The 20,939-nt window shown below is 45.7% G+C and overlaps 1 protein-coding gene across 3 annotated transcripts in view; it reads right to left on the reverse strand.

Moving 5' to 3' along the window:
- PTPN23 (protein tyrosine phosphatase non-receptor type 23) overlaps positions 1-20,451 on the reverse strand; it is a 28,578-nt gene extending 8,127 nt beyond the window's left edge. The window contains exons 1-4 of one of the 3 annotated variants that reach the window (XM_074312450.2): positions 20,238-20,451; positions 11,144-11,218; positions 548-675; positions 236-312 (exon numbers count right to left, since the gene is read on the reverse strand). In XM_074312450.2, coding sequence (XP_074168551.2) covers positions 236-312; positions 548-675; positions 11,144-11,218; positions 20,238-20,321 — 364 coding nt within the window. In that variant the 5' untranslated portion in view covers positions 20,322-20,451. Of the gene's footprint in view, positions 1-235; positions 313-547; positions 676-10,568; positions 10,592-11,143; positions 11,219-20,237 lie in introns of those variants that run through there. The other 2 variants (XM_074312453.2, XM_074312452.2) reach the window with 2 other exon arrangements.
- Between the last annotated feature and the right edge of the window lie 488 nt (positions 20,452-20,939).

Below are 20,939 nucleotides of genomic sequence, written 5' to 3' on the forward strand. Positions count from 1 at the left end.
GAGCCCCCAGCACAACCCCGGGGCGCAGCCAGCCCAGTACTGCCTCTCCCCAGCAGGGTGGCTCCGTGGCCCAGAAAAGAGGTGCTGGCTGAGCAGTGAGGAAGGCAGTGGAGGGGTCTGGATGTAGGCACCTCCCATCCATCAGCCCCCTGACTTCATGGCCTGCTGCTGAGCTGAGCTCCTGGGCTGGCAGGGCTGAGGGGACAGAGCCATGGGGAAGGGGTCAGGAACTCACCAAGGTTGTAGAGAATGCAGGCCTGCTCATACTTGATGTCCTCGTGGGCCACAGACTTGCCTGAGAAGATCTCGGTCCTACAGACATGCCACCAGTCATCTTGAGGGAAGGAGCTGGCCAGGGCCCTGAGGCCAGGTGAGGGGACCAGCCACCCCAGTACAGGGTTGGAGTGGGGGAGGGAGGCCTAGGGAGACCACACCAAGCTGCTCCCCACCCTGTGCACCAAGGAGAAGAAAGGGGAGGGGAGGGAAGGGCATCCCCAGCACCCAGACACCCTCCAGGCTCCCCGCGGCCCTGCCCGCCAGCTCTCACCAGGTGACAGGAACAGCGGCCTCCTGGCCGGAGCCCATGGGGACCCGACTCTGCAGGTAATGGAGCTGGCCTAGGTACTTGCGGAGGACGCTGCAGCCCTCAAAGTCCCGTGGGACACGGACAGCATTCTGGGGGGCAGATGGGAGAAGCAGGCCTGCTATCACTGGGGGTACAGGACGGGCAGGTCTGTCCTCCCACAAAATATGCATCAAAGCTGGGACACTGCACGTTCCAAGGGACCCAAAGAAGGCCCGCTACTGTATCTGTGGTCATTCAACGAATGGTCCTCCGGCTAGGGCTGCTGAACAAAACTAGCCCCACCTTTCTGGAAGGCACTTTACAACATGCATTAAAAATTTCAACGTACTTAAATTTTGACCCACAGTCTGTATCTAAAAATATACATACAGTAAGAAATATCCAGAAGAGCAAATGTTTGGATGAGCATGAAAGGATATTTCTCACAGCAATGTTAACAGTCAAATACTGCACTGGACACCACCAGAATGTCCATGCAAGAGGACTGTTTAAATAAATTATGGTAAGGCGACCCACACAGAATGCTGTGCAGTGACGAAAACTGAAGACAGGATCTGTTTGCTGGTATGTAACAATGTCCGTGACACTTTTATTTTTGGGCAAAAAAAAAAGTATACAACAGATGAATGGGTATGATTTCATTTATGTAAAATCAAATAGACACTGATATCCAACTAGGTATACAGACAAAGATATAAAAAATCTAGGTTATGGGCCGGCCTGGTGGCTCAGGAGGTTAGAGCTCCGTGCTCATAACTCTGAAGGCTGCCGGTTCGATTACCACATGGGCCAGTGGGCTCTCAACCACAAGGTTGCTGGTTCAACTCCTCAAGTCCCGCAAGGGATGGTGGGCTCGGCTCCCTGCAACTAAAATTGAACACAGCACCTTGAGCTGAGCTCCCTCCCGGATGGCTCAGTTGGTTGGAGCGCGTCCTCTCAACCACAAGGTTGCCGGTTTCGACTCCCGCAAGGGATGGTGGGCTGTGCCCCCTGCAACTAGCAACGGCAACTGGACCTGGAGCTGAGCTGCGCCCTCCACAACTAAGATTGAAAGGACAACTTGACTTGGAAAAAAGGCCTGGAAGTACACACTGTTCCCCAATAAAGTCCTGTTCCCCTTCCCCAATATAAAAAAAAATCTTAAAAAAAAAAAATCTAGATTATATACCAAAATGGTAAGTAATTATCCCTGGGCAATAGGGTTTAAGTAATTTATCTTATTCTATACATACACAGAGACACATATTTATTTATATTGTTTATGTATTTATGTTGAACATTTTCAATTTTTATTATAAGCCATAAAACTGTTCCCATTTGGGAAAGAAAACAAAACCAAGCAAATGACCCTCGGCTCAAATCAACAGAAGAGCAGACAATACACCCGCCAGGAGCAGGCACACGTGGAGGGGACGGGCCAGAAGCGCTGTGATTCCCTCACCCTCACCCACCTGTGGGGAGGACCAGAGCCCCACCCAGATCCCAGCACAGGCAGGAGCAGAACAGAACAGAAAAGGGGTCTTCAAGAAAGCTGACACCGGCCATACCCACTCCCTCACCCTCCAACCGCCTCCAGCACACCTGTCAATTTTACTCCCTGTGATCACAGAGGCAACAATTTTTTTCAGAGCTACAACTGGAAAGGCTTCTTAGAAATAACTACTCCAGCCCCAGTTATACAGATAAGGAAAGAGGCCCAGATCAGAGAAAGCGGATCTGCCTACAGCTTCCCAAATACCCACCTTCCCTTTTTCGATGGCAAATATGAGAAATGGTCAAAGATTAATTTGATTTATACTGTATCTGTGCTTTGATACACTTTCTGTAATTCACTAAAAACTTGACCAGTGCTGTAATACTTTTTGCTACTCTATACTGCCGAATCGAGGAGGGGTTTTCAGTCTGGTAACTTTTTTCATTGAATTCTCATCACATGAATTATTATAATTTCTATGTAAAAAAGCTTGTTCTGTGGTTTCCCTGCAGAAACACTGATCTAGTCCCACTTTCACACTGTTTGGATGAATGACAAGCCCCAGGAAGGGGAAGCAGCCAGCCTGCTCTTCTGAGCTATGTCTGTGCTGGAAGAGCCTCAGGTCTGGGGCGGGCTTGGGGGCGGCTCTCCCCAGCCCACTGCTCGGCACAGGCTACCTACTCCTTAAAGGATCTGCTTCAGGAGAGCCTTTGGAGATTGGTGACCGTGCTCCTCTGCTCCACCTAGCGGACGCTGTGTGCATGTGCACCGGGGTGTGCAAAATGGTGCTGAGTTAATATCATCTCACTGAGTTTCAAATTGTTCAAATAAAATCTGTTGTAAAAACTCAGTTTATGAAGAGTATGCTGGTAAGATGGCAGAGCACGAGGCTCTAGGAATCTATCTCCCCACCAAGGTAACAACTGCACTGGCAGGATCTGTCTGATGTAACTACAGAGGGTGCCAAAAAAATGTATACACATTTTAAGAAAGGAAAAAACTGTGTTAATACCTATAACAAAAGATGAATGAATACAAGTCACGTTGAACTTCTGCAATTACAAGAGGTGCTCAAAGTGGTTACCATCAGCGTCCAGACACTTCTGATTGCGGCGAACTACTGCTTGATCAACGCTGACCAAAGTGTTAACATCTCTTAAAATGTGTATACATTTTTTTGGTACCCGCCGTGTTTTGGAACTCTGGAGTCGACCGAAGGCTTGCAATTTGCAGAGGAAAGCATGGATGGGAAACACTGGTCAATTTCAGCCCTTAGCCAGTGCCAACTACCCAGCCCACAGCCCTGTGGCAGGGAGCCTTACACGGGTTCCTGGAGCAGCTTGCAGTTTTGGGGGGAGTCAAACAGGCAATAAGAACCTTGTCCTCCAAATACGAGGGATCTGTGCTCTGATCACTGAGTGCTACTTCTGATCTTAGAGGTGCAAATAAGAAAGCAGATGTTGCTGCACTTCCCCCTCTGGCTGAAGTGACTTCCAGGGGATTTAAAGGGCCAGTACTTCCCCCCACTGCCTTGGTTTTTCTCTTTTTACCCTTTTTAAGAGCCAAACATTGAAGACTCTGACGTGACATTCAAAAGCAACCACATATACTGGGGAAATGAGAGTCCCCATAACCAGGAAGAGGCTGAAGCTCAGAAAAGAACTGAGAAGACCTTGAGCTCATACCTCCGCTGATTCTTGGCATAAAGACAGTCTACAACAACAAAAACAAGCACCCCCGACTCCACCAAACCGTGGGGAAGGGGGAGATTCTGATGGCCAGGGTTACCACAATTAGATTCAAATGTCCAGTTTTCAACAAAAAAGTCATAAGGCATGCAAAGAAACAGGAAAGTATGGCCCATTCAAAGGAAAAACATAAACCAGTAGAAACTGTCCCTGAATAAAAAAAGGCAGATCTACTAGACAAAGACTTTAAAACAATTGTCTTAAAGATGCTCAAAGAACTAAAGGAAGATGTAGAGAAAGTCAAGAAAATGATATAGGGAACAAAAAGGAAATATCAATACAGAGAAAATGTAAAAAGAAGCCAAAAAGAAATTCTGGAGATGGAAAGTACAGTAACTGAATTGAAAAACTCACTAGAGGATTCAAAGGCAGATTTGAGCAGGTAGAAGAACGTGCAGCGAACCCTTAAGATAGGATAATTGAAATTATCAAGTCTGAGGAACAGAAAGAAAAAATATTGAAGAAAAGTGGACAGAGCCTCTGGGACTTGTGGGGCAGCATCAAGCAGAGCAACATATGCATTGTTGAAGCCCCAAAAGGAGAAGAGAGAGGGAATATTTTAGAAAATGGCTCCAAACTTCCCAAATTTAATTAATATGAATATCCAATTCATTTGCCCAGCCTGAGCCTCTTCCAGCAGCTCCTTCACACAAGTGGCCTGCCTTGTCTTGAGCTGTGAACTTTCCCAAAAATCCACAAATCCCACGAGTGGTGGCTGCCCTAGGCTTGACACTGCAGACTTCCCCAAAGGTCCGCAAATCCCACATAAGTGGCGGCCGCCCTCGGCTCACGCACAGACATTCTCAAACCCCAAACAAGCAGCAACTGCCTCAGCAAACATTGTAGTTCTTGCCAAGTGGCCCCAAGCACAGCACAAGCAGTGACCAGTCTCAATTTGGACTGTAACTCCCATCAAGTGGTTCCAAGCGTGGCATTAGGTGGCTGCCAGTCTTGCCCTGTAACATAGCTCCAACCAAGCAGCCCCAAGCTCAGCACAAGTGGCAGCTGGTCTCAGCTCGCATCACAGTGCCCACCAAAGGATCTTAAGCTGGAACAAATGGCAGTTGGCCTTGTTTTGCAGCACAGCTTCTCCGAAGCAAATCTAAACCCAACACAAGCAGCAACCAACTACAGATAACCTTGTAGCTCCTACCAAGCGATTCCACACCCAGCACAAGCGGCAGTTGACCTTGGCCTGCACCAGAGGCCCTCTCAAGAAGCTCCATACTCAACACATCCCGTTCCTGGCTTTAGCTGCATCACAGCCCCACCCAATCAGCTCTACAACAGATATACCTGAAGGGCAGCCTCGGCTGGCACCACAGCCCCACTAAAGCAACTCCCACTCTATGGGCTCAACCCCCGCACAACAGCGTGTCAACTGTATTCACAACCAGGCCTCACAGCCAGTCAGCCTGAGGTTCAAACCCCACCCACTGACGTGTCAGCAGCAACTGAGGCCCAATCACAACAGCAGAGCACACACAACCCATAAAGGGGACACCCATGGAGCACCTGACTCAGGTGACCAGGGAGACTTCCACAGGACACCTTCTACATAAGGCCACTGTCATGACTGGGAGATATAGGAGATCTACCTATACATAGAAACAAACACCAGGAGTCAATCAAAATAAGGAGACAAAGAAACATGTTCCAAATGAAAGAACAGGACAAAATTCCAGAAAAACAACTAAATGAAATGGAGACAAGCAATCTACCGGAAACCGAGTTCAAAACACTGGTTATAAGGATAGTCAATGAATTTGGGAGAATAGATTAACTCAGTGAGAACTTCAACAAAAACACAAAAAAGATTTTTTAAAAAGTCCAATCATAACTGAAGAATACAATAAATGAAATGAAGAATACACTAGAAGGAATCAACACCAGATTAGATTAAGCAGAGGATCGAATCAGCAATCTGGAAGACAAGATGAACCCAAAGAGGCCCACACCAAGACACGTCATAGGTTAAAGACAATGAGAGAATCTTAAAAGCAGTAAGAGGAAAGTAGTTAGTTACACACAAGGGAGCTCCCATAAGACTATCAGGTGATTTCTCAACAGAAACTTTGTAGGCCAGAGAGAATGGCAGGAAATATTCAAAGTGATGAAAAGCAAAGACCTACAACCAAGACCGCTCTACCCCACAAGGCTATCATTTAGAATCAAAGGAGAAATAAAGAGTTTCCCAGACAAGAAAAAGCTCAAGTTTATCACCACTGAACCAGTATTACAAGAAATGTTAAAGGACTCCTTTAAGCAGAAAAGATAAAAAATATAAATAAGAAAATATAGGAAAGAAAAAAATGCTCACTGACAAAGGCAAACACTTAGTAAAAGCAGTGGATCAAACAACTATAAAGCTCATACACAGGTTTAAAGACAAAAGTAGGACGATCATGTGTAATTACAACACTAAATTAAGGGATACATACAAATATACATACACAAAAGAAATAAAAAATAAGGACAAAAAAAGTAGAGAGAGTGAATAAAAATTTTAGTGACTTCAGAATGTGTTCAAACTTAAAAGCAAACCATCAACTTAAAATAGACTGCTATAAACATAGTTTGGCATATATGAAGCACATGGTAACCACAAACCAAAAATCTGTAAGAAATAAGAAATAAAGAGAAAGGAATCCAAACCTAACACTATAGAAATTCATCAACATACAGGAGAAGCAGGAAGAGAATAAGGAACAGAGAACTATAAAAACAATAAAATGGCAATAACTATATACCTATCAAGAATTACTTTAAACGTAAATGGACTAAATGCTCCAATCAAAAGACACAGGTGGCTGAAAGCATTAAAAAAAAACAGGACCCACACATATACCGCCTATAATAGACCCACTTCAGTCAAAAGACACAGACTGAAAGGGATGAAAAAAGTTATTTCATGCAAGTGGAAATGAAAAAAAAAAAAAAAAAAGCTAGGGTAGCAATATACTTACATCAGACAAAATAGACTTTAAAACAAAGACTGTAACAAGGACAAAGGACATTTCATGATGATAAAAAGATCAATCCAACAAGAGGATATAACTTGTAAACATTTACTCATCCAATGTAGACACACCTAAATATATAAAGCAAATACTGATGGACATAAAGGATGAGATCAACAGTAATACTGTAATAGTAGGGGACTTTAACATTCCATTGACATCAATGGATAGATCAAGACTTAGAAAAATCAAAAAGGAAACAGTGGTTTTAAATGACACATTAGACCAGATGGACTTTATTGGTTATTTTCAGGGCATTTCACATAAAAGCCACATAATATACATCCTTTTCAAGTGCACATGGAACATTTTCCAGGAGACACCACATGGTAAGCCACGAAACGTGTCAATAAATTGAAGAAGACTGAAATTATACCAAGCATCTTCTCCAATCTCAATGGTATGAAACTAGAAATCAATTATAAAAAGAAAACTGAAAAACACAAACACATGGAGGTTACATAACATGCTACTGAACAATGAATGGGTTAACAATGAGATCAAGGAGGAAATCAAAAGATATCATTAAAACAATAAAACTGAAAATGAAAAAACAACCCAAAATCTACAGGACACAGTAAAAGCAATTGTAAGAGGGAAATTCATAGCAATACAGGCCTACCTCAAGAAACGAGAAAAACTGCAACTAAACAATCTAAATTTACATCTAAAAGAACTAGAAAAAGAACAATCAAAGTCCAAAGTGAGTAGGAGGGAGGAAATAATAAAGATCAGAGAGGAAATAAATAAAATAGACTTAAAAAAACAACAAACCAGTAGAAAAGATCAATGAAACCATTGATAAATCCTTGAATAAAACCTCTGAAAAGGTAAACAAAATTGATAAACTTTTAGCCAGACTCATCAAGAAAAAAAAAAGGGACCAAAAATCACAAACGAAAAAGAAGTGACAACCAACACCACAAAAATATGAAGGATTATAAGAAAATGCTACAAACAATTATATATCAACAAATTGGTCAGCCTGGAAGAAATGGATAAATTCCTAGAAACACAGAATCTTCCAAGACTGAATCAGGAAGAAACAGAAAATCTGAACAGACTGATAGCAACTAACAAAATCAAATCAGTAATCAAAAAACGCTCAACAAACAAAAGTCCTGGACCAGATGGCTTCACAGGTGAATTTTACCAAACATTCAATTAAGAATAAATACCTAGCCTCCTCAAACTATTCCAAAAAAGTAAAGAGGAGGAGGTTCCCAAACTAATTTTATGAAACCAGCATCACTCTGATACCAAAACCAGACAATACAAAAAAATTATAAGTGAATATCCTTGATGAACATACTCGTATGCTGCTCCCTTAGTTGGGGCCTTCCACTGTTCAAACTCTTAGGCAAAATTTTCAAAAGTGAAATAAACAAATTGGCACTTGGCCTTGATAACAATGTCTCCAACTCTTTCACAATGAAGTGAACAGCAAAATAGTTTCTTGCTTGAGAATGGAGCCTACATCAAATCTTCTAGGTCTGGTTTGCATACCTGTTTAGTCCAGGAACTGTGTCTCTATGATAAACCACACTATGGATGATTGGGGCTGGACCATGCAACCTCAGGAGGCAGAGGGAGGCATTCAAGAAGCAACATGGAAATGGAAGAATAAAGCTTCATTCAAAGGACTGCCAAATGAAACCATTACTCCAGCGTCACACTCTCTGGATCCCTCATGAAGCCACCCATTCAATGGGCATCCTTTTTTCAGGATTTCACTCCCCAGCCCTCTTCCCTGCCACTGGAGATTTGGCCTAATGCCGACAGTGCCACACCAGTGCCTCTGTGGCTCAAGGAATCTTATTCAGAATTCCACCTAACTCCACAGCAACTTTGTTTTGTTCACTGCTGAACCCATGGTGCCTAGAAGAGTATCTGAGATTAAGAAAGGGTTAACAAATGCCTGTTAACAGCAAGAATAATACATGAGTAGAACTCCAATACATAAAGAGGGTGGATGAAGAGATCCTCTTAGTTCTCTTTATTTGGGGATCAAGCTTTGCCCTCAGCTTGGGGCAAAGGAAGAGTTGAGGCTGAAATTATTCAATACTGTGTAATTCTTTAGAAAAATTTTTTCCCCATAATATTAATTACAGAAACAACCTGTGGTTATTGGTCATTGTTTATTGCTAAGAAAGGTTGAAAACACTTGTAATAAATTTCAAGCAAATTTTTCAACAATTAAAATTATGCCATCTACTCGTGCTTTAGCAATGTTATTTTAACTTCTGGCATTTTAAATAAAAATGAAACGTATCCAATCACAATGGCTGTCTCCGGACATGGTTGTTTTGTTCTTTGTAATTCTCATATTTTCCAAGTTTTCTACAGTTTTTATGATCTGTTAATTCACAGAAACGCAAAGTGACTAACAATGCAGACACTCCTGCTCCCTATGAGCTGCTAAGAGGACTGTGGTACCCACTACCAACTGCACGCCCCCAAATGCAGAAACAGGTCATCTCAAACCAGCACAGCAGCCAGCACGGCCTCAATGCTGACATCTCAGACACCAGAATCAGGTCGGACAGTCTCACAATTGTGGAAATGCCTGCCAATTGCAAAAAAATAAGGAGAACAACTGTTGGAGAGAAGGCAAAATTATTATGTGTATATTATATAACTTGTGTATTTGGAAAAGCCAAGAAAATAAGCTGAAATACTATTAGAAAAAAGAGAATTAACAAAACAGATTGCTCAGGACAAAAAACAAAAGAAAAATTCCTCAACTGTTTTTCTCTACACTAACCATAATAGGTAGAAAATATGATGGGGGAAGGGAGGAGGAAGGACGCTCATTAACAACAGCAACAACAAAAAATCCAGAAATAAATTTAACAAGATATATGTAAAACCTACATCATGAAGAAAACTGTAGCTTTACTGAGAAACCTGAAAAAAAAAAAATCTAAAGAAATGTGGAGGAAAGGAACCTTGTAAAGATGTTAGTTCTATGTAATCAATCCATCAATGTTACGCGCTCACAAAATTCCCAACACTATTTTGCGGAACTTGACAAAAAGATTCTAAGTTCACTTGAGAAGTATTCATACGAGACTAAGTATGGAAAAGATGAAAAAGTTAGTATCAGGAATTAGTCTTATCAGATACAATACTTAAAATACCATGGGCCTGGCAGAGGAAGGCGGATGATGGAAGGAAACAGGAAATTCTGAAAAGACCTAAAGTACATAGACGAATTCAGCATAAGAGTGTTTCAAGACAATAGAAAAAGTATGGAGAGAAAGTTACAGTTCAAGCTGTCTCTCACATACTGTATACTTAAATAAATGCCATATAAAGATTCATGTCAAAGCCAAAACCACAAAGTACTAGCGGAACACCATCAGTGACTGTTTACATCTCATTTGGGTGGCGGTCTTCTAAATGTGTACCAAAGGCCGATAATGTAAAGGGAAAGTTGAGATGGATCTCGTTTATAAATATTTATATGTAAAATTTGAAAAATTTGCATCAAAAACACAATAAACAAAAACAATGAACTGAGAAAAATATTTGCATCATATAACACAAAGAAGCAATACCATTAATGTATGAATTTCTTATAAATTAATAAGAAAAGGTATAACACTAATAAAAAAATGGATAAAGGACATTAACAGACAATTCCTAAGAGAGGATGGATAACAAACACATTAACAATTGTGAAACCTTACTATTAACCAAATAACTGAAAATTAAAATTAAATACCCTTTTCACCTACCAGAATGCCAGCTCTGAAAAGAACAGCAGGAGCAGGCCCACGCCCTGCTGGGGGTATAAATGAAAACATACATCCTGTTCACCCACTAATTCGTACCAAAACAATCCTACTATGAAGGCCCAAGTACGCACAGACACGGAGCATATTTATAATGGCGAGAAACGGAACTAACCTAACGCTCTGAGAGGAGACTGATTAAACTCCAGCGCAATGCAATGATCAAGGGCCGTTACAAACACTACTGTTGTATGTTCACTGATTCAGAAACAGAAACAGAGCCACAATATGTTAAGTGAAAAAAGCAGCATGGGTGGTACATGATCCTACTATGGTTTTATATCGTATATATTATATATAAACACAATTCTATAATATATTTTAAAAAACTGTGAAAAGGATTTTTAGGACTGTTTTTTTTTTGTTTGTTTTTTAACATATTCCAATTTTTCTATCATTAAATTTGCTTTTACAGAGGACAAAATACTGCATTAAAATAAGAACACAGTCCAGATGGTTTCTTCACCTCCCTATCGAACCAATCCTGTTCCCACCCGCGTAAACTCCTACCCTCCTACCTGGCGGAGCAACTCCAGCTTCTTCAGTTCCTCATTGTAGGCGTCTGGGTTCTCTCCGTAATTCTTCAGGACAAACTAGAGAGGGAGAGAAAAGAAGGTAAAGTGCGGCTAGAGGAGACTCCCCTGCGCCCTCTCTCGTCAGGGCTCAGGACCGAGTCCAGGCGCCCTACCCCACGCTCACCTCCCAGGCCACGGGGAACTCAACAACCGGCAGCACCAAGACGCTGACCATGGAGCCTCCTCTGAGCAAAATGGAAAATAAGACTGGCGGGTCCTCACCGGTCCCTCAGTGCGCAGCCCAGGGCTCGGCCAGCTCAGGCAGCCAGGGAACAGAGCTAGCTGAGCACCCCGAACAGGCCACAAATTCAAGCCTCCCTCAAGGACAGAAGCTTGCTGTGTTCTAGGGTCACAACCACAATCCTAACCTGACAGCAAATGTAGGCAGGAGGCAGCAAACCAGAGTGGGAGCAAAGCCTTCTTCACCAGCCCCCCTCCTGGCTGGGAAAAGGCACCACAGATGTGCGACAGGAACGACCCACACAGGAGAAGGGGCACAGCGAAGGCCGCTGCCCACACCAGAGAGGGGGGCTGGCATGCCTGCCCACTCACGCCTCAAGACTGACTGCCCCGGACAGTGAGCACACTCACCAAGCCGGAGGCACGGCCAGGGCCAAAGGCCCCCACAGGAGGCAGCTGGAACCGGGCTGCCACAGTGCGTGGAGTCCGGCTTAGCAATCTGCAGGGCCAGAGCCACTCATCCCACAGACACTAGGGCACTGGCGCCCACGGCACAAGGTTCCTTACGGCCCTACGCAGGGTGAGTGAGGGAGGGGGAGGCGCTACAGGCTGAGAAGAGGTGGCTGTTCTGTCCAGCAGCACACTCATGCCTTTCCTGGGGTCCCTTCTCAGGACCGATGGCACATGCCCAAGGAATTCGCCATGTGGGAGCCGGAAGGCTGAGTGACAGCTCCTACCAGCCCTGGTAGGGAAAGGACAAGGACAGACAGAGCGAAGGGAAGCCACTGCTGAGCTTATTACAGCACCATCGGTCAGGTTCCCGAACCTGACCCTGACCCCTCTCCTGCTGGGTGTACCTCCTGAAAGTCCTGTGTGGCCATGAGCTTTCTTTTCTATCCCCTTGCCACGTCTGGCCACCCCTTCAAACCCATCCCCTATTTAGTGGCCAGAACTGTCTTTCTAATACACTCCAATGTCACACTTAACTTTAAATCCTCCTGAAACACACACACCCCTGGGGAAAAAATGAACCAAAACATGCTTTTCTCAGGAGAGTGAGATTATGGGAAATGAAGTGTCACCTAAAGAGAAAACTTGTAATCTGAAGAGAATGTGCAACAGCAGCTCTCCAGAGCCTCCAGGACCGAAATGAATCTCCTCAGCACAGGTTCAAGCCCCTTCACAACTTGCTCCCAACAGCCCTCAAAGATTGTCATCTGGCACCTCCCAGGGACACCCAGCCAACAGTCCTTCGGACTTACTGCTCTCGGGTCTCAATGCTTGTCCACAGTTGTCCCTGTCGTCCCTACTAAGACACAGCTGCAATGTCACTGCCTTGAATGTGAGCTGCTGCTCCCCACATTCTGAACATGCCTCTATCAGACTGTGTGCCTCTAGCAGAGCCACCCAGTGACGCCCCCCAATAATGAGTGCATCAGGAATGCTGGGGGCCTTACTAGATGTGCTGGATTCTCAGCAGGTGGTCACCTTTACAGGAAATGCAGAGGACAATGAACAAACTGAACAACACTAGAAGGAGACACTCAGAAATTCAGAAGACGGGACATTTTACCCAACAGCTAACCCAGTCTCTGGAAAAAATCAACATCATAAGGACGGGGAAGGGCAGGAGACTATTCTAGATTAAAAGAGATGAAAGAAACAGAACTAAATATGGGAACCCTGACTGAATCTGAGTCTGGAAAAAAAAAGTCATTAAAAAGTATTTTGGGGACAATAGATGAAATTTAAATATAAATTACAGCAGAAATTTCTTGTGGGTTTTTGGGTGTAATGAAAATGTGTGGTTACGTTATAATATACAGGAGAATGTCCTTACTCTTAGCATGTGCCAACATACATACAACTGACACACACGCGTATGTATTTAGAGACACTCCTTAACTTACGATGGGGTTACATGCTGATAAACCCACTGTAAGTTGAAAATATCATACGTCAAAGTGCATCTACTACTCCACTGCAGAGTGGTACCTGTTGTGTACCCTCAGGAGCACGTGGCTGATGGGGCGCCGCCCAGCATCACGAGAGAATCATCTAGCATAGCGCTGGCCCGGGAAGAGATCAATATTCAGAATCTGAAATATGGTTTCTACTGAATGTTATGCTACTTTCACATCATCATAAAGTCAAAAAATTATAAGTCGATATGCTGAAGTCATATATATGTATATACAGGGGTGTGTGTGTGTGTGTGTGTGTGTGTGTGTGTACGTACATATATATGGAGGGGGGAGAGGGAGGGACGGACGGAGGGAGAGGGAGGGAAAGAACACAAATATGGTGAATGTAACTATCAAAAGCAGGAAGCGAGACCTTGGCTGACTACTGCATATATTCTTTCAACTTTTCAGCATGTTTGAAATCTGGAGAATAAACGTTTAAGAGTAGCTAAAGAGCTAAACAGTACCTGAAAAACACTTCCCGCCTATGTCAATGGTTCTTAGCCTTTCGTGGGTCCTCTCAGAATATGATAAAAGCCATGAAAGAAATCTTCAACGACAAATTTTCAGCTACACATAAACACAAAAATGTGCCAACAATTCCGGGGGACTCACACCCCGAAGTGCACCTATGGGCTCCTGGTGAACAATCCTCACTCTGATCTCACTAACCCCCCACCCCCTCCTCCAAAAAGCACAAATATAAAATGTGACCCAAGCTATTGGTACAAAGTAACTATCTAAATGGGAATTCCTTTTTGGTGAGAGATTTTAGGGGCCCACCCTGAGGCTAGAGAAAAGAAGGGCAAGGGGAGCCTAGAGGCCTCGGGGGATAGAGGCCAAAGGGACGGGGGACACCTGACATGGCTGGGAACCTCTGTCCCTGTCCACACAAAGGGGAGGAGAGGGAGCTGCCCCCCACTCCCAGCAAATGGCCCCTAGAGTGTCGGTGACTCCTCCAAGGTCAACAGCAGCAAACACTTACAGAGCGCCTCCCATGGCCAGGCTCTGTGCTGAGCTCCTAACACGGCTCAATCCTTCTAAAACCCCAAGAGGTGGACACTATTATCATCACCATTTACAGATGAGAAAATCAGGAGACTGGGCATTGGCCAACGTCAAAGTACCAGTAACGGATGGGCGACGACTGAAACCCAGGTCTCTGGGCTCCAGAGTCCAGGTTCTTACCCACCCATTAGACCAATCCATTTCTGTTGTTTTAAATGTGGTTCTCATAAATAGCTCTAAAAAATGGGACAAGAAAACAAATCCCTGGCTACGCAGTGAGTCAGTGGACTAGCCACATTACGTTTTAAACGCCGACAAAATCCTCTGTGACTGCTGATCACTGTCCCCACTAATGGAGTAAGGAAACTGTCTGAAGGTTCTTAAAGGACAGAGACCCTCTCATAGTCTCTCTGTGGTCCGGACTCTGCAGAGCTCACAACGAAGTCTGCGAGGATTTGAAGCTCCAGACAGAGCCTGAGAAGGAAAGCCCAGCAGCTCGCAGGGCCCGGGCCTTGGCACCACAGCTCGACAGTAAGAAACGTAGGCACCGACAGGACGCCAGTGCACGCACACAACTAACAGTCGGTTGGGGTTAGGAAGAACAGGCTTTGGAGCAGTTGGGGACCCTCTTCTGGGGGAAAAAAGGAAAGGAAGGAGTTAAAAGTGAAAAACAGTAAAAGAGAATGGAAAGGCCATTTCTTAAGAGAACCACTGAGACAAGAGTATTAAGTCCTGGCTGTGCCCCTGGGTTGCTGTGAGATCTGGGCTTTGCTTTTTCATCTGTAAAATGGGGTCAATACCATGTATCCCCGAAAATAAGACCTAAGTGGAAAATAAGCCCTAGCATGATTTTTCAGGATGACGTCCCCTAAACATAAGCCCTAATGCATCTTTTGGAGCAAAAATTAATATAAGACAAGTCTTACTTTCAGGGAAACACGGTATTACCTGCTATGTTTAACTCAGAGCTGTCAGAAGGACTTGAGCTATTTCCTAAACCAAGAAAGAGGGTAGTAGGCTGAAAATATTGTTTACAATATGCCAAGACCAATACTAGGGACTCGCGCGCATTATGAAGTATATTCTTACAAGCTTATGAAGCACATCATCGCTCCATATTACAGGTGCGGCCAGCGAGGACCAGAGTAGTTACGTCATCATTTCTAGCCCCTGAAGGTTACCCAGCTATTAAGTGGAGGAGGTGGCAGGTAAACCCAGGTCTGATTCCAGGATCTGTGCTATTTCCATGGCTACTCTGCTCTTTCACCGAATGCTGGAGGCACATGAGATCATTGCCAACACCCATCCTGGGTCCTGCCATTGCTCTGCAGATTAGAAAAAGGGGAACCAGAGGTGAGCAACGGCAGTGCTGGAACTCCAATTCAGATTTCCTGACTCCCGACTCAGGGATATACCTTGTGTGTCACTTTCTCTTATACTGTCATTCTTTTGTGTATGCTTTTTAACCCCCTGGGTGGCAGAGGTGTCTAGTTTTTACTCTTAATTTGATACATCTTGGAATTTCCTGGTGCTAATTAAAGCAATAACCCAAGAAGAAGAGGCAATAAAAGGCCTCATGTGTTAATATTGTCTTTGTTCACCATACACTTTTCCCTCCACTTGCAGAGTTAACTCAAAGTTGGGTATTCCTTGAGCTGTTTCACAAAAACACAGGAGTCCCACATATAATATTGTTAATTAACACAATATGTGCTCTGTTACTGAATTTTAAATGAGATTAATTTTATTCAGAGAAAGGAGTATTACTGCCATGGGAAATCTTCAGCCCCTGAGTGTCAGCAGCCGGAGGCCAAATTACAGGCCAAGACCACCAGGGTGAGAACCACTTCCTCCTCGCCTAGTCTTCCCACCCAACACCCAAGGCGTCTCCCCCACATCTCTTCTGAACCCCACCAGTGAGGACGACTCAAGTTACAACTCCTGGAAGATGCTAGAACGAACTGTCACTCAACCAACACTTGTTAAGCACTCTCTTCACGCAAGTATTTATTACTTCCCAAGTAAAAAAAAGAATCTGGTGTGAAATGGATATGGGTCTTTGGTGTATGAGATTCAAGTCAGAAAAGAATGACCTGGATAATCCAGGTCGTCTATGCCAGGAGCCACTCTGCTGTAAAACGCAAGTGGGCAGACAGGCTCAGACAGACCGGCTTGGTGACTCCAAATCTATGATAAGATTTAAGACAAATCACCACCACAGGTAACTGGCATTGCTGAGGGGCCAGAACCCTTTCAGGCCTCTGGTTATCTTTTTTCCCTTTCTGTGTGTGTGGCAAGCTTTTCAAGAGTCCACTGTCCCACGGGAAATCTGGAAAGGGGTCGGGGGGAGGCAGGGGGGTGAATTTCCACAAACCTGAAAACCAGGCTCTACCTCCGTGTGAATAAGAACAGTAAGAAGAGGCAACAAGAGCATGCGCTCTGGGGTAGGTCAACTGAGTGTGGAGGGTGGTGCAATGGTCAAGCGGTTAAAGGGACTCGGAGGAGCTTCAACCTGAGTGATGAACCGGAGGAAAGAAATTCCTGGAAGGACCAAAACAAGGACAAGGACCAGATGTGAACATTCCTGCAAGAGAGGCCTGGGGAAGTGAAGCTAGAGGCAGGCTGCAGTGACACGATGGCAGGCTTTGAATAGCAGGCAGCTCCTCTGGAGGAACCTGGTGGGAAAGCGGAGAGCTAGAACGATCAATCGAGCCCGAGTGGGAAGAGCGGAAAGGCCAGAAGCCACCTGGTTGGCAGGGTGGCTACCGTAAGGTCATCTGCCCTTGACGATGGGTTAGTAGGTGGATCCCCAGAAGGGAAGCTCCATGAAGGCAGGAATTTTTGTCATCACATCCAGTCCAGGATTGCCAGGCTGGCACGTAACAGTCACTCAATAACTGCTCGTTCAATGAATGAACAGGGACAGATGCAACACCGCAGTCCAAGTGACCTTGACTTGAACTCAAGTGCAGTTGGTTAAGGGCAAGCCTTTGGGACCTGAAGAGGCAAGAACTTCAAACACTAACACCTGTGGCCAAATCACTCACTGATGAAGAGCACAGAGTGAGTCAGCACTCCGGCCTCTAACGCACAGGAGAGAAGGTGCAGGGCCAGCAGCACTTCCCCCCTGAAAAATTATGTGGGTCCAGGTGTCCCAACCTAAAGCTTGGCACTGCAGTTCAACACCAGCTTGCTGTTCTCCTGGTACGCATTTCACATTATTCCATAATTAAAGGCACGTCCATCAGGAGTGAACATCGACCGTAACCAACATGGGAGTTTTTTTCCAAAAGCCCAGCCCTCACAAAAAAAGAAACCCTTTACCTCCTATTTATCCTTCAAAACCCACCTCCTTGGCGAGCCTTCCCTGACAGGCCCTCCTGGTCTGTTGCACATACTTCTCTTCCACTGATGTCACCATCTAACTTCTAAATTTCCTCTACTAGACCATGAATTCCATGGAAAAAATGGGTTGCCTCTTCTTTATCTCTGTCATCAGGGCTCAGCACAGTGCTTGACAGGTTGACCTTAACCGAACCAATTTTTACCCTCCTATCCTAAATTCTTCCCCTCAGCTCCAAGTCATTGGTGAATGTTCTCGCATCTCTGAGCAAGGGTTGAAAAGGACAAGAATACCAGAGGCAGAAGGCAGAGTGGGGGCTCTAGGGTCGGGGAGGAGTCCAGGTCAGGAAGAGTTCCCAGGCGCAGTGGCTTCTGCAGTCCCCTCTGCAGGAACTGAGTTCCAGAAGAGCCTGAGGAAGCTGGCCATTCTACAGCCCAGACTACCCAGGCTGCTACTTCTTTTCAGTGGGTTCATGCAAATACATGCTACAAGCTTAACCTAGCAAATAAATGGTTATCTTTCCCAGCCCCAAAGAAGGGGAAACAAAGAAAAAGAGCTGATGTCCAGGAAATTGTTTCTTCAGCAGCTGATACTGCCTCAGGCTAAGCAACTCCCTGACTCCCAGGGAAGTCACTGCTCACAATAACCTCACTGGCTAGGTGTGAGCTACCTGAGCACTAAAGGCTAACTTCAAGCAAAACTATCTCCCAGGAGTTTCTAGGCTAAGATTTTATCCACTGGATTCCCAGAAAGTTATGGTCACCATCTCTAAATTCCCTCTCAACTGTCAGTCACTTGAGAAACATTTTCCTGAGCGTCAACTATGTAGAGGGGTCCCTGCTAGGCTGTGAGGAACATTCAGAGGCCTTTCAGGTCACTTACAATTGAATGGGGGGAGGGAGAATGTTAAAATATAGTACACAGAACTGTCACCAGGAAAAGAATGACAAGAGTTAGGGATTCAGAGAAGGAAAAGATTAACCCAAATGAAAAGGTTAAAGAAGGCTTAGGATGAGACAGAGCTTAACCTGGACCCTGAAAGATGGACAAAACCAATATACAGAGATTAAAGAAGGGCCCCAAACCCACCCCACCGGGCAAAGATGCGAGCTGGATGGGAGGAATTCCACAACCAAAGGCAGAGACTGTGCAGGGAACAGCAAGTGGCTGAGTGTGAACAGAATCCGGGATATTCCATCAGAAGCACATCCTGGGCCCTCAGAAAATGCTGAAGAACTGGGGTAGGTCAGGGAGAATTCTGAATAGGTTAGGGCTGAACTAGAAAACAAAGGAGTTTTGTTAAGCTTTAGAAAAATGCATCTACTTGTACTAGTCCATGAAAGAGCAGATGGAGAAGAGACCAAAGTCTAGGAAATATGTAACAAAATTTTGGAATTTTAGATCCATAAATCTAGTTTCTTGGTTTTATAAATGAGGAAAAGGAGGTACAAAGAGGTTAAATGATGGACTCAAGGGAATACAAATTATTGTCTGAATTAAAGCCATGGCGGTGTAAAAAGACAAAGGGAGATAGCTTCTTGGGAAATGACTTCCAAACTCAGTTTCTTTCTCCTATTTCTTTTCTCAAGCACCCTGCTGAGCGGTGCACTATTTGGATTATCTGGGACTTACTCTGGCAGCTGCTGTGCTAAACACATCGTGGTTACAAGGATGCCAGCCTGCAACAGCCTCCGGATTGTTCCTTTTCACTTTGCTCTGACCCTCAATGCAACCTGGTGGCCCTTCCCCAGGCAGATGTCTCCGAGGGCACCGGACACCCAATCAACTCATCTGGCCCCTCTTCGTACCAGCCACACCTGATCTCACCATAAAGGTCCCTTGCCTCCATCCAACTAAAGGTTCAACGCAACAACTGCTAAGGTCTCTCCGGGAACTACAGCACTGTTTGCCTCCTCCGGGCAGTTATGAAAAGCAGTAAACCTCCCCAAAATGACATGGAACTTTATGATTTGGTTCAAAGGGCTCCCGAATAGGCTTCTTCTTCTGAGACCAGACAGAATTGCACCAAGAGTCAGAGAGACCCCAACAGCAGAGGTTAGGCATCCCTCGGGATCACCGAGGCTCTTGTCTTAAAACATATCCTTGGCGTCCGTCCCAGTCCAGTCGTAGGCTGACCGCACACCGAGAGCCGGGCACAGTCGTTCAACCCAGACCGTCAGGACCGCCCACCGCTCCCCGCGGGGCGGTTCTGGCGTGAGAAGGAGTGGAGCAGAACTAGGTCCAGAGCGTCACACCGAGGAAGTGTGGTGCCACGGTGGGAAGGGTGGATGGCCCAGGACAGAAGCCAGGAAGCGGGTTCCGATGAGACTGCGGTGCCAGCCCCGGGTGGGCAAGGACGGGGAGAAAGATGTGCGGGCGCGCGGGAGTCGGCAAGGCCGAGGAAAGCAGGCGGAGGCCCCTCCTGGTCTCACCCGACCCTGCAACTGGGCCTGGGGCGATGATGGACGCACAGGGGGCGTCACGCGCTGGCCGACGACGAAGATACGCGGAAGAAGTGGGGGTGGGGACGAGGCACACTCACCTTCTTCACGGCCGGCTGGAAGTGGAAGTCACCGGCCTCTTTGAGGTCCAGCCAGATCATGGGCATGCGAGGCACGGCCTCCATGGCGGACAGCGCCCACCGGCCACGGGGCCGCTCTCTTGCTGCTGCTCCAGCTGCTGGCTCAGTCGCGCGCCCCGCCCCGCCCCTCCGAGCCGGAAGGCAGTCGTTATGCAGGGACGAAAATTGCCCGCACGGCCTGCTGGGACGTGCAGTCCCCACCGCGCCCGCGCAGTCTTTTTGCACATGTGCAGTTTTGTCTCCTCCGCGGGGAGGGCGTGGGCGGCGAATCGCCAACCCGAGGCGAAAGGGTTTCTGGGAGTCGTAGTCTTCCTCCGCTTAACTACGAGTTGCGGTGCAAGCGGGTTTCCTCCTCCCAGGCCGAACATTCCTGCTGGGCCTGGCATCAGGGCGCAGCGCTGCTCTCTAAAGGAAGGGCATAGAAAATGCACTCATAAACTTATAGTCCCAATTGGTGTCGAGAGCCATGGAGGACGGGGGTAGGTGCTATGCTAGAGGTAATGTGGCAGGCAGGTCGCCCAGAAGAGGTGACTTGAAAACAGCCCTAAATCACTTGACTCAAGATCCTGGGTGTGGGGAACACACGGGGAGCCTGGGGGAACGGCTGTTGAGGTAGGTGGAGGTCATCATGAGGGCCTTGCCTTAAAAGAAGAAAGAAAACTG

The sequence above is a fragment of the Rhinolophus sinicus genome, chromosome 5 (genome assembly GCF_057876585.1).
Source record: "Rhinolophus sinicus isolate RSI-liver-muscle chromosome 5, RSI-T2T, whole genome shotgun sequence".
Classification (NCBI taxonomy): Eukaryota; Metazoa; Chordata; class Mammalia; order Chiroptera; family Rhinolophidae; genus Rhinolophus; species Rhinolophus sinicus.